General features: G+C 40.9%; 1 protein-coding gene across 9 annotated transcripts in view; it reads left to right on the forward strand.

Moving 5' to 3' along the window:
- The window catches only part of LOC110830045 (GRAM domain-containing protein 2A), a 122,949-nt gene that overhangs the window by 30,865 nt on the left and 74,944 nt on the right, over window positions 1–17,140 (forward strand). The window contains exons 1-2 of one of the 9 annotated variants that reach the window (XM_022064427.2): window positions 10,385–10,631; window positions 11,174–11,253. The exons of 4 other annotated variants lie outside the window; for them this stretch is intronic. In XM_022064427.2, coding sequence (XP_021920119.1) covers window positions 11,180–11,253 — 74 coding nt within the window. In that variant the 5' untranslated portion in view covers window positions 10,385–10,631; window positions 11,174–11,179. 4 more of the 9 variants (XM_022064426.2, XM_087347983.1, XM_022064424.2 and 1 more) reach the window with 4 other exon arrangements.

The following is a 17,140-nucleotide window of genomic DNA, read 5'->3' on the forward strand; positions in this document are numbered from 1 at the left end:
GGAATCTTAAACTAAGAAAAGAGAAGCAGGACAATACGTAAGTGAAGATTTCTGTCTTCTGGGTTGTTGCGCTGTGTAGTCTGGTAGATGACGGAGTATGACCTCTGAAACGTTGGTAAACTTCGACCAGACTACACAGCGCAACAACCCAGAAGACAGAAATCTTCATACTCATCGCCCTGATGACGGAGGCAGTATGACCTCTGAAACGTTGGTAAACATCTACCAGACTACACAGCGCAACAACCCAGAAGACAGAAATCTTCATACTCATCGCCCTGATGACGGAGGCAGTATGACCTCTGAAACGTTGGTAAACATCTACCAGACTACACAGCGCAACAACCCAGAAGACAGAAATCTTCATACTCATCGCCCTGATGACGGAGGCAGTATGACCTCTGAAACGTTGGTAAACATCTACCAGACTACACAGCGCAACAACCCAGAAGACAGAAATCTTCATACTCATCGCCCTGATGACGGAGGCAGTATGACCTCTAAAACGTTGGTAAACATCTACCAGACTACACAGCGCAACAACCCAGAAGACAGAAATCTTCATACTCATCGCCCTGATGACGGAGGCAGTATGACCTCTGAAACGTTGGTAAACATCTACCAGACTACACAGCGCAACAACCCAGAAGACAGAAATCTTCATACTCATCGCCCTGATGACGGAGGCAGTATGACCTCTGAAACGTTGGTAAACATCTACCAGACTACACAGCGCAACAACCCAGAAGACAGAAATCTTCATACTCATCGCCCTGATGACGGAGGCAGTATGACCTCTAAAACGTTGGTAAACATCTACCAGACTACACAGCGCAACAACCCAGAAGACAGAAATCTTCATACTCACCGCTGTGAAAACCTCAAATCAGGACAATAAGTGGATAATACAAAACCTTATTATCTAGCAGACAAAAGTTGGGTTTCTTACAAGTACAAACAAAAGAAAATACCAAGGGGATTGATGAGCGATTACAATAGTGACCGGTAACTTTTTATAATCCTGCGTTAAAATCGATATCTCGTGCTCGTAATCACGAGCACGAGCACGAGGGTGGAGTGAAGTAATTGCGATAAGATGTCAGGCCAGGTGTTCGCTGTGATATCAGCGCCACAGTTGCTACAGCCAGGCCCATGTTGCGGATCACTGAAGTGGGTGTTCGGTATTCCAAGCAGGACATTACAGAAGATGCCAGGTATTTGACTTAGAACGTTCTTCTCCTCCTTTGCGCATTCTTCTGGCCTGTTCGTAATTCTATAACAATCATTTTCCGTGGTATGCCGTGGTTGCCCGTTCGTCTGAATAAGTCCCTTCTTTAGCGTGCGTTATCAAGTATTCCGAGAAAAGTTTCTGTGCGCCATGTTATAAACAGGGCGCCAAGTAATTGAAATTATAGTTTTAGTTTCTTGTTTTTATTATTGTTATTATTTATCGAGATTTTTATCTCGATTTTGGTGTTACATCTCTACCTATCGATATTGCAACATGCCCCTTGTTTCTTGTGTATTGAGGAAAAGGTGAAGAACACGGCAGGCGTATATAAAATATTGATACCCATTGTGGTGTGCGTTTGTATCAAATGTTATCAAAGTATTGTTCATTGAAAGAGGAATTACACCACTTGAATGTAGAACGATTAGCATTATCGCTACTTTATTTATGATTCCCTATTGATTAATTACACCAATAATATTTTGATTTCTACGGGTGAAGACTGGTAGCAGATTATCACGAAGTCCATGGAGGATAGTAATTTTCGAGAAGATCAAGTCTCTCAGTTGGTCTAAAATGTTCCCGTATTTTATGAAACCCGAAGGTTCATTACCGTGTTCACAAAAGCATGCAGATGCACTGTATCCTGAGCCGCATCGTCACACCTCATTTTCCATATCCTTAAGATCTGTTTTGAGGTCTCCTAGATGTCTCTTCCGTTCACATTTTCTGACGAAATTTTATATGTATTTCTAATCTCTTGCGTATCCAATCCACCGGTCCCTGTCCCGGGCCAACAAAATCCAATCGCCTTCAACTCCTATCTCCCACAGATCCCATTGCTCCCAACATTCCAGGTTCCAAATCTCAAACATGGAACTTGTGTTTTGTTTTTGTTTTGTCTTGGCCAGCGCTCAGATTATTTTATCTTAAATTTATATCAATTACTCGCCGTGTCTTCTGCATGCATAAAAGGCAGCGAGTCTTCTGTACACCTGGACGATTATCAACTTTCCAGGAAGTACTTTTTTGCATGAAGTTAGTTCGAATGGTCTGTGATTTCGGCTTCTTCAACAACGATGCTTCATCTACAGAGACTATGGAGCGTCCAGTGTGATGTGAGGATGATTATTTTCGGTGAAATGGGAAATATTGCTGAAGAAGCATCCGTGGTTTAATTACAGACAGATTACAATTTTCATAATCAGTTATTTTAATATCAGGATGGTTTTGAACTTCATAGGTAACGTAACATTGAATGGTAGAATTATTGTGAATTATGGAATTGAAATTATGTGAAAGAGAGCGGTTGCCTTGCGTTTGTACAGGGAACTAGAAAAACCACAAAGACCTCAACCAGATATCCGGTCTCCGAGCCAAGATTTGAATCCTGGACTTCTGAATAGAAAACTTTTTACCACGACACCCGGCGCAGAATTTTCCTAGAAACACTGAGGGAAATAAACGAATTATCTTCGAGGTTAGTCAGGATATGGGCCGTCGTGATATCTTGTGAACACGGTATTGAACATTCTGGTTCCATAAAAGGCTTTACGTTTCTTGAATAGCAGAGTGATCATTAGTTTCTCATGAACTTTTTTTGATGGAGTTGCATTGTATTGTTACGATGGGGTGAGTCTATGTTTCTATGGAGCTGGGGCTGCGAACGGACCCGTTTTTGATGGAGTTAGTGAAGCGTTGCCACGTTTTCGGCCCAAATTTGAGGTGCCATCTGTCGTAGAACCTTCGGATATTCGTTGTAGTTCCTTTACTGTAGAACTGCATGTTCTAGAAGTGACAGCGTAAATCTGACGTTTGATGAGCTTTGTCTTCCGACCCATCAGCCCACAAGGTCAGAAATTACTGACCTGTGGAATCCTGCGACTTTCAGTAAGGGAAACACTCTAAATATAATCTGTCTTCAATTAGTATTTTGAAACGCGCTGTGAAGGTAAATAGCCTGTGCTTGTTCTGCAAGTTGTAGTAAATGTCATAAGTCATTATCGTACGTTGCTGTGTGACAGGGCGTGTAGAGACGTTCAGATTAAAGGCTGTTTCACACTGTGGACACGACAAGAACACATTTTCGCACGATCATTCACACTGATAGATCAAGTCTCGATCATGGAGGGCATGGACGAGAACCATGTAGTATGTTAGTATGTCACAGGATGTCCGACACTTCGCATTTGGAAGTGTTTGTGTTGGCAGTAGTTTGTTGAGAAACTGAGAAAAAAATAATGTGGATGCACAACACATTTATATCCGTGAAACACAAGCCGTGTTTCCTCATGAGTATTAAGGAGTTCCAAGAAATCTTAATTACATTTGGCTATAAATTGAAGGAAGTAACATTATTTTGAGCCTGAATATCTGCGGAAGGACGCTTAGGATTGTATTTAAGATGAATATATTTTTATTGGCCGTCTTCACATAGCAAGTTAATATTACAAATTATAGCATTAAATTACACGCGTAGGTATTTTATTTTGTACTGAGTGGCATTCTTCAAACAGATCGTCCATCCTCAGGCATCAGGTAACTGTCTACGTAGCTATGTCAGTCCTATGGTTAAATAGTGATACAGGAGTATTAAAACATATTTCTAAAACCTTATAAAAATATACAACATTTTTCATCGTGGTTCTACGGTACCATACATAATTCGTTTTCTGTTGAATGGCTAAATTAGAACTGAATTAAAATTACAGTTGATAGTTACGTCTATTAAGAGAATAAGTTAACATAATAATATGAGCAGCTAAAACTTAATCATTCTTATATTTTATTATATTAAGATCATGATTATGTCCGTGTTGTCAAGGTCTAAGTTTTTATGATAAGTGATGTTTTTTACGCACTGATACAAATTCGTAATTTGGAAAATCGAGTTCGACATGATTTTATTATTAACTCCACACATGTTTTAACACAGCACGTACTGATTCAGCTGTATCGGAATTTTGGCCTATAATGTGGTGAAATGGTAGTGCTTCAGATCAGAGGATTTGGGCACTTTATCGAGTGTTACTGGTGATTTCCCACTCCTTTGGAACGCACTAATTGTGCACGGGAGACTGTTTACTCGTGTCGTGCTCATATCACGTCTTGTTGGACATCATGTGCTCTTGGTTGCCAAAATCAATTTAAGTAGTGTTCATTCGTACTGCGTGTAGTTAAAGAAATGAGTAACAAATAACAAATATTCCATTTCTGAACCAATGTAAAAAACGAAACCACCTTTACTCTTGAGACCAACGAAGCGCCGGGTCAGAGATGAAGCCATTCAACTGAGGACCAAGGTTATGATAGTGTGGTGATTTGTCAGGGCCGTAGCACACCTAATGGGGCGGTGAATAATAAGTATGGATCAATGGCGGAATGACGATAAGTAGAAGAAAATCGAGAAAGTCGAATAAAGACTTGCTGCAGTGCCATTTCGTACCTTCAGGCCACCTTGGATTGAACTCGGGTCTCTTTGCTAAGAAGCCGGCGTCTAGCCTAAGGCATGGAACAGCCTTCAACCAATATCTCTTCATCGATATTTCGCTATTCGATATGTAAAGCTTTTAAAATGCAGAATTTCCCCCCGTCCCAGATTATACACAAAGACATAATTAACAACTCGTTTTTAAGTTATGGGATTTATCTCGAAAAAGGTTGTTTTGGGGGCAGTGAGACTGAGGAATAGAATCAACTATACTGTCACAAATCTTCCAACATCTGGAGAATAACGAAGTATTTAACATCATAAAACATAAACAAAACTGGCTTTTACAGATATGTCGGTAGTATTCTTATACAATGCAGTAACAAAATATACTGATACAGAACATGCACAGACAGGTTTCAACAGTTTACACAATAACGTAGAATTTACTATAGAAAAATAAACAAATAACACACATTATCTAGACATTATTATACATAGGAACAATTTCAAATCGGAGTACAGTATATGCCTAAAACCCACATCAACAGGTACAGTAACACACAGCTCTTTATGCCACCCAATGGAACACAAAATGGCTGCGTTTAACTTCTTCTTCAGTAGATTAACCACACACACACTATCGAGTATGAACAAGAACAAGTGATACGATATTATGCAACAGATAGCATACGAACACAAACACCAAAATACCAACGTCTTACTTAATAAATGTAATAATAACATATGACACGTAACCACCAAAATAATTATACAAAGAATAGAGTAAAAATAAAAACATTAAGTAAGCTATATTTACGTATACCGGAAGGAAACCCGATTCGTGACAAAATTGTTCAAGAATAAATACATGTAACCTTTGGTACATGGAACATTCTAAAACATTTACAACCCAGATATCACAAACCAAATAAATATCATAATGGGGGCGTTTGTAAACTCAAATGTAAAGTCTGCCCTTTCGATTACATGTTTAAAATCGGTCACTCATTCGAAGTAAGGTTTACAGAACACATGCGAGCAAAGTCGTTACAACAGAGTCATCTAAATATACAGAACACATCCTAAACACAAGACATACGTAAGGACCCATAGATGACATCATGGAAGTAATAAGTATCGCTAAAAAGGAAAGTACCAAAACACATTGAAAAAATGGCTAATCCGTTTCACATACAAACAGAACTTGCGCTTGATCGAAATACATACAGATAGTCATAATCTGAGTTTCAACACGTTATATAATTACTGTTACAAGGAACTATCCGACTGCCATATTTCAGCTATCCCTTCCTCCTTCCATATCCGCACTACACAGCAAACCCAGTACTTACGAGAACAGCGTAAACAAAACTACGCCAGCTGACAGGCACTTGTGCGTCTGCAGCCCCAGTAAGTAGAAAGCCAATAGATTATTGCATTTATATATCAAATTAAATGTATGGATTAACATATACTCGATCCAGATTCAGTTAATGCCCTTAACAAATGTCCCAAAAAAGAAGTATACACACAAACTGTACGTACGTCAGCATTGTGCATGCATATTTTTGGGGCTTATGTATATAGCGATGTTTACAAACCAAAGATTACATCACATTCTCCTGTAAGCGTTTCAACAGGATGTTTATGAAGAACCTCTGGCCGAGCTCAAGAATTAACACCAAAATATAATAACGTCAAATCAACAAATTCAAAAACTCTGCATTCCACCGTACGAATTATGATCAGCGCATCGTAAGATAACACAACAAAAACTTTGAACAACAACTGGACGTAATCACAATAGAAAATACGAGTGAATAAATTCTAACTGTTCATAACACTAGATCTATCATAACATATGTTCATGTTACTCGTAACTTTTGAGTACAGAATTTGATTACACTTTCACTCTATTCAGAAGGTCGGTTCAGAGAGCAGCTATGCCCACTGAGTTATGCAAATGCCACAACACCACCTTGAATTAATTAATGACCGCTTCCATCAACTTCAGTTTCAATTCGTTGTTCTTTAATTAGACGTTGTGTGGTCTGAGTTTCTGGCAGCGTCGTTAAGTAAACCACAAATACATTATTAAACAAATAATATAAGAACCTAACCGTAGATGGGGTAATAATATTAAGGTGGATCTTAATAGTAGGATAGTGTGGATTGGACTTAAGTGGCTCCGGATGTAGGTTCTTGTGAACACGACACTGAATCCTCGGATCGCATAAGAGGTGTTAATTCCTGCAACTACCACCTCAAATGTAATGAAAAAGACTGTTTTGTATCAACCAGATACCTTCACCACTGTTCATCTTCAGATGAGTAATGTCGGGCTTCGAAGACAGATCAGACGTTTCACCACTATCATCTGCTTCATTACAGGTGTCTGTACCACTGTCGTTTTAACTTCTTTCATCAGTGTTATTACCAAAGTGTATTTCAATTTCAGGTCCTTTAAATTACTCCATTGCTCGTGAACTGGGCTTCAATGTTTTGCACATGCGCACACCTGTTTTTTCATTACCATTCGTGGTAGCACTAAAGCTTTCATGGGTAAAATTAATGACGTCATGTAATTTGAAAGTGACGTATTTTTCGTGAACCCAAATTAATTCAGTGGTGTCGAATTCAGGATGTTGGGTGGTAATCTCAGAACTCTAGGACCGTGTTCAGCGACAATTGTGTAAACCTTGTAAGTGCGATGTGTGGGTTTGTCCCTTTTAACAAATTAGTATAAATGTGGTTTCAACATTTATTCTCTAAAAGGGGCGATTTTCTCCATCATGTCATTATATCCGTCTTCTGGGTTATTGCGCTGTGTAGTCTGGTCGATGTTAACCAACGTTTCAGAGACCATACTGCCTCCGTCACCGCTGTGAGAACCTCAAGTCTTACATGTCATTACATGTCTGGAATTTCATGTTGGAGTTGGATTTACTTATTTACGACTAAAAAGCTATTTTAAAAAATACCAAGTTTTTTGTGCATTTTTCGAAACAATGTCACTGGTAGTATCTTGATTTTTTGTGTGCCCCGATGATGTGATGCTGCATTAGGTTTCGGAGATTGTTTGCCGTGTTCTGCCATTTAACACACAAAGTGTGAAGAACTGTTGGTTAAGTTGATAGGCTTCCGTTGTAACCTGTTGATTGTTTTAATTTCGCGAGTATTTTGTTCAGGTTGTGTGTCTGTCTGCCCGTGACATGGAATTTGTTCACCGTTCGGCGATTCATTACAAGTGCCCAATGATGCATTTGTAAATTTTTTAGTCCCCAATTGGTGTGGCGTTTAAAAATACGCTGATATACCAGATTGAACAATGTCAAGATTATATATATAATTTGGAGGATACAGTCACTTCGGCTGCTCATTTCTGGGTTGCTTTAAGAATAATAGGATTCAAATCATACAATTTAAATCCTTGCTTCCTTTCTCTCGAAATTGTAAACATAACAAACGAACTCACAATTTGCAATTGAGAACTTTGTCTATTAACGTGCTCTGAATTGGTGACATTTTCAAACAAAGTAGATGTTTTCAGTTTCAGTAGTACACCTTGAACCTGCACTAGGGAAACAGCTTCTTCACTGGCTCAAAATTGAGGCTGAACTAACCCACCCACACGCTCCTTTAATTACAATACTGATCTCGTCCAAATCCATGGCTTCGTGTTTACAGAGGCCTTATCTAAGAAACTTGACTGTAAGCGTGTTTATGATTGTCGTTACCACCTGTTATCATAACTCCCCCCCCCCCCCCCCCCAACAACTTTGATACTAGATAATTTTTTCTTCATATGATCTCTTACTGGGATACAGGGAATGACCCGTTCTTCAAGTGCCTGAGCACTGCAGGTCCCAACTTTTTCGTTGGCTTTGATCTATACTCACCGCTGTGAAAACCTCAAATCTTACGTTATATACGAGGTGCGATCGGAAACTTTCCAGACTGTCAATAGAGGGCGAACCGGATGTAGTACGAGCTTCTGCTGCTAGGGGGTGCGGCCTACATTCATAGTGAATCAGTGTGCCAGCCGGCATCATCGAATTAGCATTTGTTTCTTAGTTACGGGCGTTTTGGTAGTGCATTACACCGACCCTCCTGCGATTTCGGAATGGCGTGTGCATCAAATTTTGCCAAAGACTCGCCAAAACGGCTACGGAAACCTATGAAATTCTAAAGCAAGCATTTGGGGAGTCCGCAATGGGTCATCCTGTCTGAGGACCAGAAGCAGAATCGACTTCTCGTTTGACAGGAGCTCAAAGATCTTGCAAGAACCGACCCCAACTTCCTTTCTAAGCTCCGTGTGACTTCTTCCTCTTCCCAAAGATGAAAATTCAGCTAAAGGGAAGGAGATTTGAGACGATAGAAGAGATTCAGGCAGAATCGCAGATGATGCTTGACAGGCTGACAAAGAGAGATTTCCAGGGATGCTTCCAGGCTTGGCAGCGGCGCTGGGATCGTTGTGTTCACTCCCAGGGGAACTACTTCGAGGGTGATGGATGAATTTGATACCTGATATAAGTGTACGGGTTCTTATAGGCGCAGTCTGGAAACCTTTCGATCGCACCTCGTACACATTCTTTAGTTGCATAAATTTGTTTTTGTAACTCTCTTATTGCCAAAAATAATCTTATTTACAGCTTTGTTGTGAAACTAACGGTTTTGTACACGTTGTCTAACAAAACTCAAGCGCTTAAAATTTGCGAAGTCCCAAACCAGAAAAGATGTACGCATGCAGCTGGCAACATAATAATTCTAGTCACTAGTAACATCCTTGTCCTTGTCGGCATGTAGATGTAGCTTTCCTTTGCCCTCATTAATTACGGTTATTTGTGCCAGACATGCTTCAAGTAAGGACATCTTTAATCTGTGTACATAATTTGAAGAAATACATGAATTTGTAAACGGAATTTCCGGAACGTGGGCCTACGGTGAAACAAATCTGCATCCGCCAATAGGCAAGTTGCTAGCACAAGAAGGTGTCGTTGATGTAAAGACCACATTCGTTAGTTCGAGGTTTGGTGTGGGCATACGTACTTCTTTCTTCAATGCACATGATGTATTCGCACAAATGCTCGATTAAACTGTGTAGTTGAATATTATTCTACTTCAGCATGTGTTTCAAAGTGTCCGCGTGGAACTCCTTTCAAGATCAATTGTAAATTGACACCGAAGTATGTGGATAGTGATATATGGAAGAGAATATGTAACTTTTGTTTCTTCAGCAACATTTTATGAACGAGAAATATCATTCACTTTATCAACGTATTATGCGTGCTACATTTTCGAGACAGCAGGTATCTCTTTATTTTTACGTAATTTCCTGTTCAGAATCTTTCTGATTTAAAGCTTCCGTCTTCAAGTCTGACTGTAGAAAAACAATTTAATTAGCAAATGAATTCATATTTTATAAGCTTTTTCGTTTCTGAAGGTAAAGCAGTTTCTGAACCAAGATATGGCTTATTATGGAGCGATGTGAAGACCTGGCATATTCAATAAGATTTCCAGAATCCTTGAGCCTGAACCAGGCATCTCATAGGTGTATAGCGCTGCTGTGTGCAAAAAGCGAGAGGCTGCCGAACGAACGTGTACCACGTTAATTTTCTGGAGTCTTTTACGCCACGAGGCTGCTAGATCGAGAATTCAAGACGTGCGCCGTGAGGAAAGAGACAGGCCGGCCCCGTTATACGCCTGCAGCAATTTCAATGCGAACACTCAGTCCAGGGCAAGCACATTCGTCTAACAGACGACGAGCGCTGAGCGCGTGTGTCGGTTGGTTTTGACGCGTTGCCCTGCATGGAGCAGGCCGCTCTGCAACTGTCATTTGTTTTCTGTGTTTTATAGCAATTCCGAATGGTGTCAGTTCAGTAGGGCTTCAAATCAGATACAAAAAACAAGCTTATTTCACTTTGTGTTTACGATCATATGTGTCAACCAGCATAGTGCAGCACCAAAGTATGATTTTCTTCGCTTTTATTTATGCATTTTAATGGCAGTCCTTGTTACTTGTTGTGTTTCTGTGGTATAGTTGTGTTGTTTGTGAGTCGTTATTATGCGTATGTCTGTGCGTACGTAATCCGGCGTAAGGTCATTGACGCGAATTTTCAAACGTGAGTAAAGTTGGAACAGAATGAGAGTAGTTACTTTGGTGTCTTACGTTTTTAAGCCAACTCTTAAAAATTATTTTTGAAGTGGGTACTAGTTTATGTTACCTGTTCCTCTCCTTTTACGTGATGCTTTGTGTGTTTTCTGCTAACGACGTATTGTGTTTCGTGTTTGGCTTCTAACATTTTCAATAGGAATGGGTGTTGAATTCTTTTTTTATCATTGCTTTTTTTTCTTCACGTGAAAGTGCTTCAAGTAGCTTAAACATTTCACAATTTTTCCTTGACTCTTGGCATTTCCTTTTGTGCATAGATTTATTTTGTTTGTTGTATTTCTTAATATTTTTAATGTCCCGTGGTTGGTTCGCATGTGGAACATACTCGCTCTTGTAGCTAGTAATGCTGTGCTTCGTGCAAGGAACTTCCGTGAACAAAGATGACAACAAGAAACACAAGCGGAATCAGAAGAAGAGGTAAGTGAGCATTAGACCCGTAGTCCCTGTTACAACACAAAGTATTAAATCGTGGGTTAAAGGTTGGTTGTACAGTCAATTCAACCACTAGGTAAAATGGGCGGTTGCCTAGGGCGACAACAAGTAAATGAATGAAAGAAGACTGAGAAAATGCTTAAAACATAACGACAGCAAGCGTCCGAAAGCAGAAAGAATGTCTGATTTCGGGGCTTTGTAAATATGACATCAATAATACTTAATGCCGAAAACAACTGTTCATGTTTGTGTTTAGTAAAGTCGACAGTGTGACCTGACAAACAGATCGCCTCTTGAACTGCGCGTATATTCGTCATCGTCACCACCGATTTTCTGTGCTTAGGTTCTGTTTGACTTTTGTTTAGTTACTTTGCTGTTTTCTTCAGATATTACATCTACCAAGTGGTTTGTAGGTTTTGATATAAATTATTAAAAATGAATTTTATTACAAACTATTTTGAGCGCGTGGTGACTAGCTACGGGATGGACGACTGGGATTCGATCCCCGACGGGGGCAGAGGATTTTTCTTCTTTTCGAGACCGGTTCTTGGGCCCACCCAGCTTCCTATCCAATGGGTACCGGGGACCCTTCCCCCCGGGGGGGGGGGGGTATAGCGCGGCCGGGGCGTGATGCTGACTACTCACCCCATCTAGTGCCGAGGTCAAGAATGATTGGGAGCTACGAGGTGCGATCGGAAAGTTTCAAGACTGTGTCAATAGAGGGCGAACCGGATGTAGTACGAGCTTCTGCCGCTAGGGGGTGCGGCCTACATTCATAGTGAATCAGAGTGCCAGCCGGCATTATCGAATTAGCATTTGTTTCTTAGTTACGGGCGTTTTGGTAGTGCATTACACCGACCTTCCTGCGATTTCGGAATGGCGGATTTTCATGAACAAATCAAATTTTGCCAAAGACTCGCCAAAACGGCTACGGAAACCTATGAAATGCGAAAGCAAGCATTTGGGGAGTCCGCAATGGGTCGTGCACAAACTTTTGTGTGGCATTCACGTTTTAAAAATGGCCGAACCTCTGTCGATGATGACTAGCGTTCTGGACGACCATCTTCGAGCACAATGCCCGAAAATGTTACGAAGATTCGGCAGGCCATTCACGAAGATCGACGTCGTACCATCAACGACTTGTGCGACATTGTTGGGATAGGCTATGGGACCTGTCAGCTGATTCTAAAGGAAGAACTCCACATGCGACGCATCGCAGCCAAGTTTGTGCCAAGGCTCCTGTCTGAGGACCAGAAGCAGTTCGGCAGTTTTTGGCCTCAAACACCATGGCCGTCATCCCGCACCCTCCTTATTCGCCGGATTTAGCTCCGTGTGACTTCTTCCTCTTCCCAAAGATGAAAATTCAGCTAAAGGGAAGGAGATTTGAGACGATAGAAGAGATTCAGGCAGAATCGCAGATGATGCTTGACAGGCTGACAAAGAGAGATTTCCAGGGATGCTTCCAGGCTTGGCAGCGGCGCTGGGATCGTTGTGTTCACTCCCAGGGGAACTACTTCGAGGGTGATGGATAAATTTAATACCTGAGATAAGTGTACGGGTTTTTATATGCGCAGTCTGTAAACCTTCCGATCGCACCTCGTATACCACCACTCCCCCCAAACGACCTACATGGCGTGTAGCGGGACGGCTATACTTTACTTTTTGCTTTACATTGTTTTATACGTTTACATAATCCGTAGCCACATTATGACTAAATTTTAAACTGAAATGGCGTTGCAGAAATTCAAGGACGACATACAATATTTCGTAGGAATCAGGGGTGATACTTTGAGGCAGGCGGGCCACGCTGAAAGGTTTAATGTATTACGATGGTCTTATAATAAAAAAACTAACATTACAATAAACAGCTCAACTTACCGTATTAAAATTATCTTTTATCTAGTGAGGATTAACATTGGTTCCAGAAATTAAATATAAATTTTCATCGAATCTTGTAAGAACAGAAATGGTGTAAACTTTAAAAGAATGATATTTTTCTGAGACAAGTATTTAATAACTGTCGCAGTTCTGTCCAAAAGGAAACTAAAGAAAATTAAGTCAAAAGTGCACATTGGAAAAACCTTGATATCTACTGCAGATCATATGAAAATTTACCACAAACATGGATCTAATTCTGTAACACACAACACAAACATCCCGACAGTTGAAAAATATGTTTCAGTTCAAATTTCGAAACTGTGTTGAGCTTTCATGTTATGGCGGAATCTTTCTAGATTTCTTTTCTTGACACCAATAATGAACTCGCTGCCGAACAAAACCAAATTTATTGAAAAGGCAAAATTAAACAAATGCATTAATACCGAATTTCGGGTCGTGGGGTGTTCGTCCCGATTTGCCATACCATAGGAACGGCCTAGTTATTTTATTACTGATATGTTAAGGGGCCGTATGTTAATTACCCTTTGTTTGGAATGTAGAACAATAATGGGTGTACAATATTTCGCTGCGATTCTAAATGCAGAATGTTTATTTATATCAATGCACAATATTCATCCTCGGATTTTAATTGTGGAGGGGGGTGCACTAGGCCGATGGTTTTCTTTGGGCGCCAAATACTCTTATGCGGGCGCTAGCGGGGTGTGAAATGAGAAGTGGCATTCTGTACGCCTGTAATAATATCTTAAGTTGCCCATTTGGTCCAAAATCACTCTATGAAAGCGAGGGTCGCGGAAATAAAGCCCTGTTTATTCAACACCTTAAGATTTAACACTAGACCGCATTACTCTACGACAGTGGTCGCCAACGCGGTGCCCGCGGGCGCCATGGCGCCCGCCAAGGCTTGGGGGCCCGCCTTGATACGGAAAGGTGTTATACTGAATAATGAAGACCGTTCAACCATGAACATTATAAAATCAGCACAGATCTCGACTTACTGAAGCCCATCTTGACAATTGTTTGCCAGCAGCATCATCATCCTACACTCCCAAATTTGAAAAACTGGCCGATGAAATGCAGCGCCAAACATCACACTAACTTCCCACTTGATTAATAATAATTGTACTTATAAAAGTGCGTATTTTTGATTGCATGGTTTCTTGTATCATTAAACGTCGTGTTGTTTCGTGTATTATTTGGTGTCCTTATCTTATTTGTCCAGAGAAAATAAAATTTGGCTTTGTTAATTGGTTGGTGCCCGCCACGATCTCATGAACTCTCAAATGTGCCCGTAGGCACAAAAAGGTTGGGGACCACTGCTCTACGATAACTGTTGGGTAGCCTCAGATCCGACGCGGTCATGGTACCCATTCCGAGAACTCAACTCATATCATGCAGCCAGCTCTTTTAATAGCTTTTCAGTAGTGAGGAAAATTCGTTTGAAGGTGTCAAGAATTAAGAGACTTGCCCGGTGTCCTACGTGAGCGATTAAATGCGAGCGGTGCGAGTTGCGTGGGTGAAGCGGAAATATCAAACTGGCTGTTTGTATGGCGCTGTCCTAGGTTACAGCGAAGCGGTCGGCGACCAAAATCCAAGATCAAATATTTTGATATTTTCGCGCAGGTCGCTTCGCTGACCAGTAAGGCGCATGCGCAAGGAAGCTCTGACTGCAGTACAGTGAAGGGGCATGCTCAGGAAGGCCGTGTGTTTCTCTCATGTAGGACACCACAAGCGATTCCCTTATGTCATATGACACCGTATGCTGCTTATGCAGCTCGCTTCTTATCGCTTACGAAGGACATTGCCTTAACGCCACTGCCTCTAGATACAGCACATGTAACTTTTCGTCACCCGGACTCGTCATGTACGTCGTCTGCGTATGGGATGTGCCTAGATCATGTAATTTCGTAACAGCGATAAGAAAGTTGATCTATAATAGAAACATTGAGGGCTTTCGGGAAACTCTACTGCACTGAATCCCGAGATAAGGTTATTTTTGTAGAGATGTTATCAGTAGGCCAATGCTACTAGCGTTTGCAGCTGTCAAGAGACAGAGGTTCGATTCCCGGCAGGAAGAGGGAATTTTGTTCTTGTCACCGCTTCGAGAGTGTGGCCCAACCAGCCCTTATGCATTGGGTACCGGGGGACATGGAGCCTCACCACTCCATAAATTACCAAAATGTAAGAAGCATCCGCTGCTCCATGCTCTGTGGTGATTAAACACAGGGACAGATTCTCTTGCCGTTTTTAAGAGACAAGGATGTCCCTGGTGTTGAATTGAGCACCATGCCACGAAGACATGGGAATTGTGTATTAATGTTGTTATAATTACGCAGTTAAACATGTAGGAAGTGCTCCTCGTAATTGTTGACAAAACTCAGCCCGTGTAATCACTGCAAAGAGTGGCGCCTTTGATTAAAAAGCTGGAAAACAGAAGCTTACAGCGCTTTCACACGTGGCTCATGTGAGCGGCTAACGCGATCTGAAGCGACTGCTGGGGATAGAAATCCCAGCAAAATGCACTGGACCCTTTCAGACGAGAGACGGTGAACCTGTGAGCGACTGATGAGCTACTAGTAGCGGCTACTGGCGTTGAGAGTTTTGCCTGCTTTAACATGGAACCCTTTCACACGAGGCTCAGTGTGCTGCAGATCAAGCCAGTTTAGCCAATGCCTATATACGGGAGAGGCACATTGTGGGAAAGAAAAACTTTTGTAAGTAGTTTGTAATAGGTAATATTTGTTAATCATTATAATATTTCTACTATAAAATATTACTATTTATTATAATGTGTTGAATAAGTAATTGAGCTTGGATCAGCTCATCAGTAGCTTCCTTTTCAGAGCCACCTCTAGCTACTTGGATATGGGAGAGAGATGTGAGACCTGAACTGTAGAGTTTTTTATCCGGAATAATAATTTGTTAATTTTATATAATTTTATTAAATATTGTTATGAAAATGGAGTACTTTGCTTACCTTAATGTAACAACGATTCTCTCCTCAGCCGGAATACATCTTCTCATAGCTGTCTCCCTCTCACAAAAGGAGCCCATTTAGGTATTGTACAACTCATCAAATGATGCAGTTGACTTTTGAAAGTAATTAAAAAACTTATTATCATCTTCCCTCAGTTCACTGTACAATGTATAAAAACTACCGTGTGTAAGTCTAGCACTAACAATAGTAAATCCAATACAATCAAAGCAACCTCTTCTTCAAGTTCCAACATGATTTCATGAACGCCGCTAATACACCGAAAATGTTTTGCTGGAGGGACTGGGTTGAGTTGGTAACTTTAGCGGAGGGTCATGTAATCCGAATTCTGAATTGCTTATCGCCTCCGCATGAACTGCATACCTTCTCAGCGATGGTTAAGCAAGTACCTTATAGCCCTTTGGGCACGGATAATTTGCGGAAGAATACATTTCATTGGGTCCGGTACCGTCGTCCGTTGTAGGATCTTGAGTTCGGTTAGCTTTGATTACGCACACGTAAAGGTGCACAGTTACTTATCTGCTGGTAAGTAGATGATGCAGCTTGTTAAGTGGATCGGTGAAATCTGATTTAACGGAAGTAAATGCCTGCCAATGAAGAAGTTTGTCTTACCGTGTCGGCGTTGCTTGAATCGAGGCACACGTGAACGAAAATTTATATTTTTATTTCTGCAATAGCATCAGCTGCTTTAACACCATGCGTTTTCAGCCATTCTACAATTTTTTTGTGGGTGTCGCGTTTAGTTGGACAGAGAGTGATTATGGTTGCAACGTTGGGTTTAAAGGTGGCCTCGTTGCCACTGTGAAAGAAGCCTTGTATGTTTTATGCAGCCAATTATTCTTAACTGTCTTCACTCTTAACACGTTTATTTTCTAATATGCTTCCGTTTTACAGTGTTAATTTATTTCGCGTGTGACAAAAGTACCGAGTGATGTACACTTGATAATATTCTTTCACGGATTTTAAAGCAGACTGTGATCG

This window comes from Zootermopsis nevadensis, unplaced genomic scaffold (genome assembly GCF_977971745.1).
Source record: "Zootermopsis nevadensis isolate Lab colony 2312 unplaced genomic scaffold, Znev_1.0 Znev_ptg000012l, whole genome shotgun sequence".
Lineage (NCBI taxonomy): Eukaryota > Metazoa > Arthropoda > Insecta > Blattodea > Termopsidae > Zootermopsis > Zootermopsis nevadensis.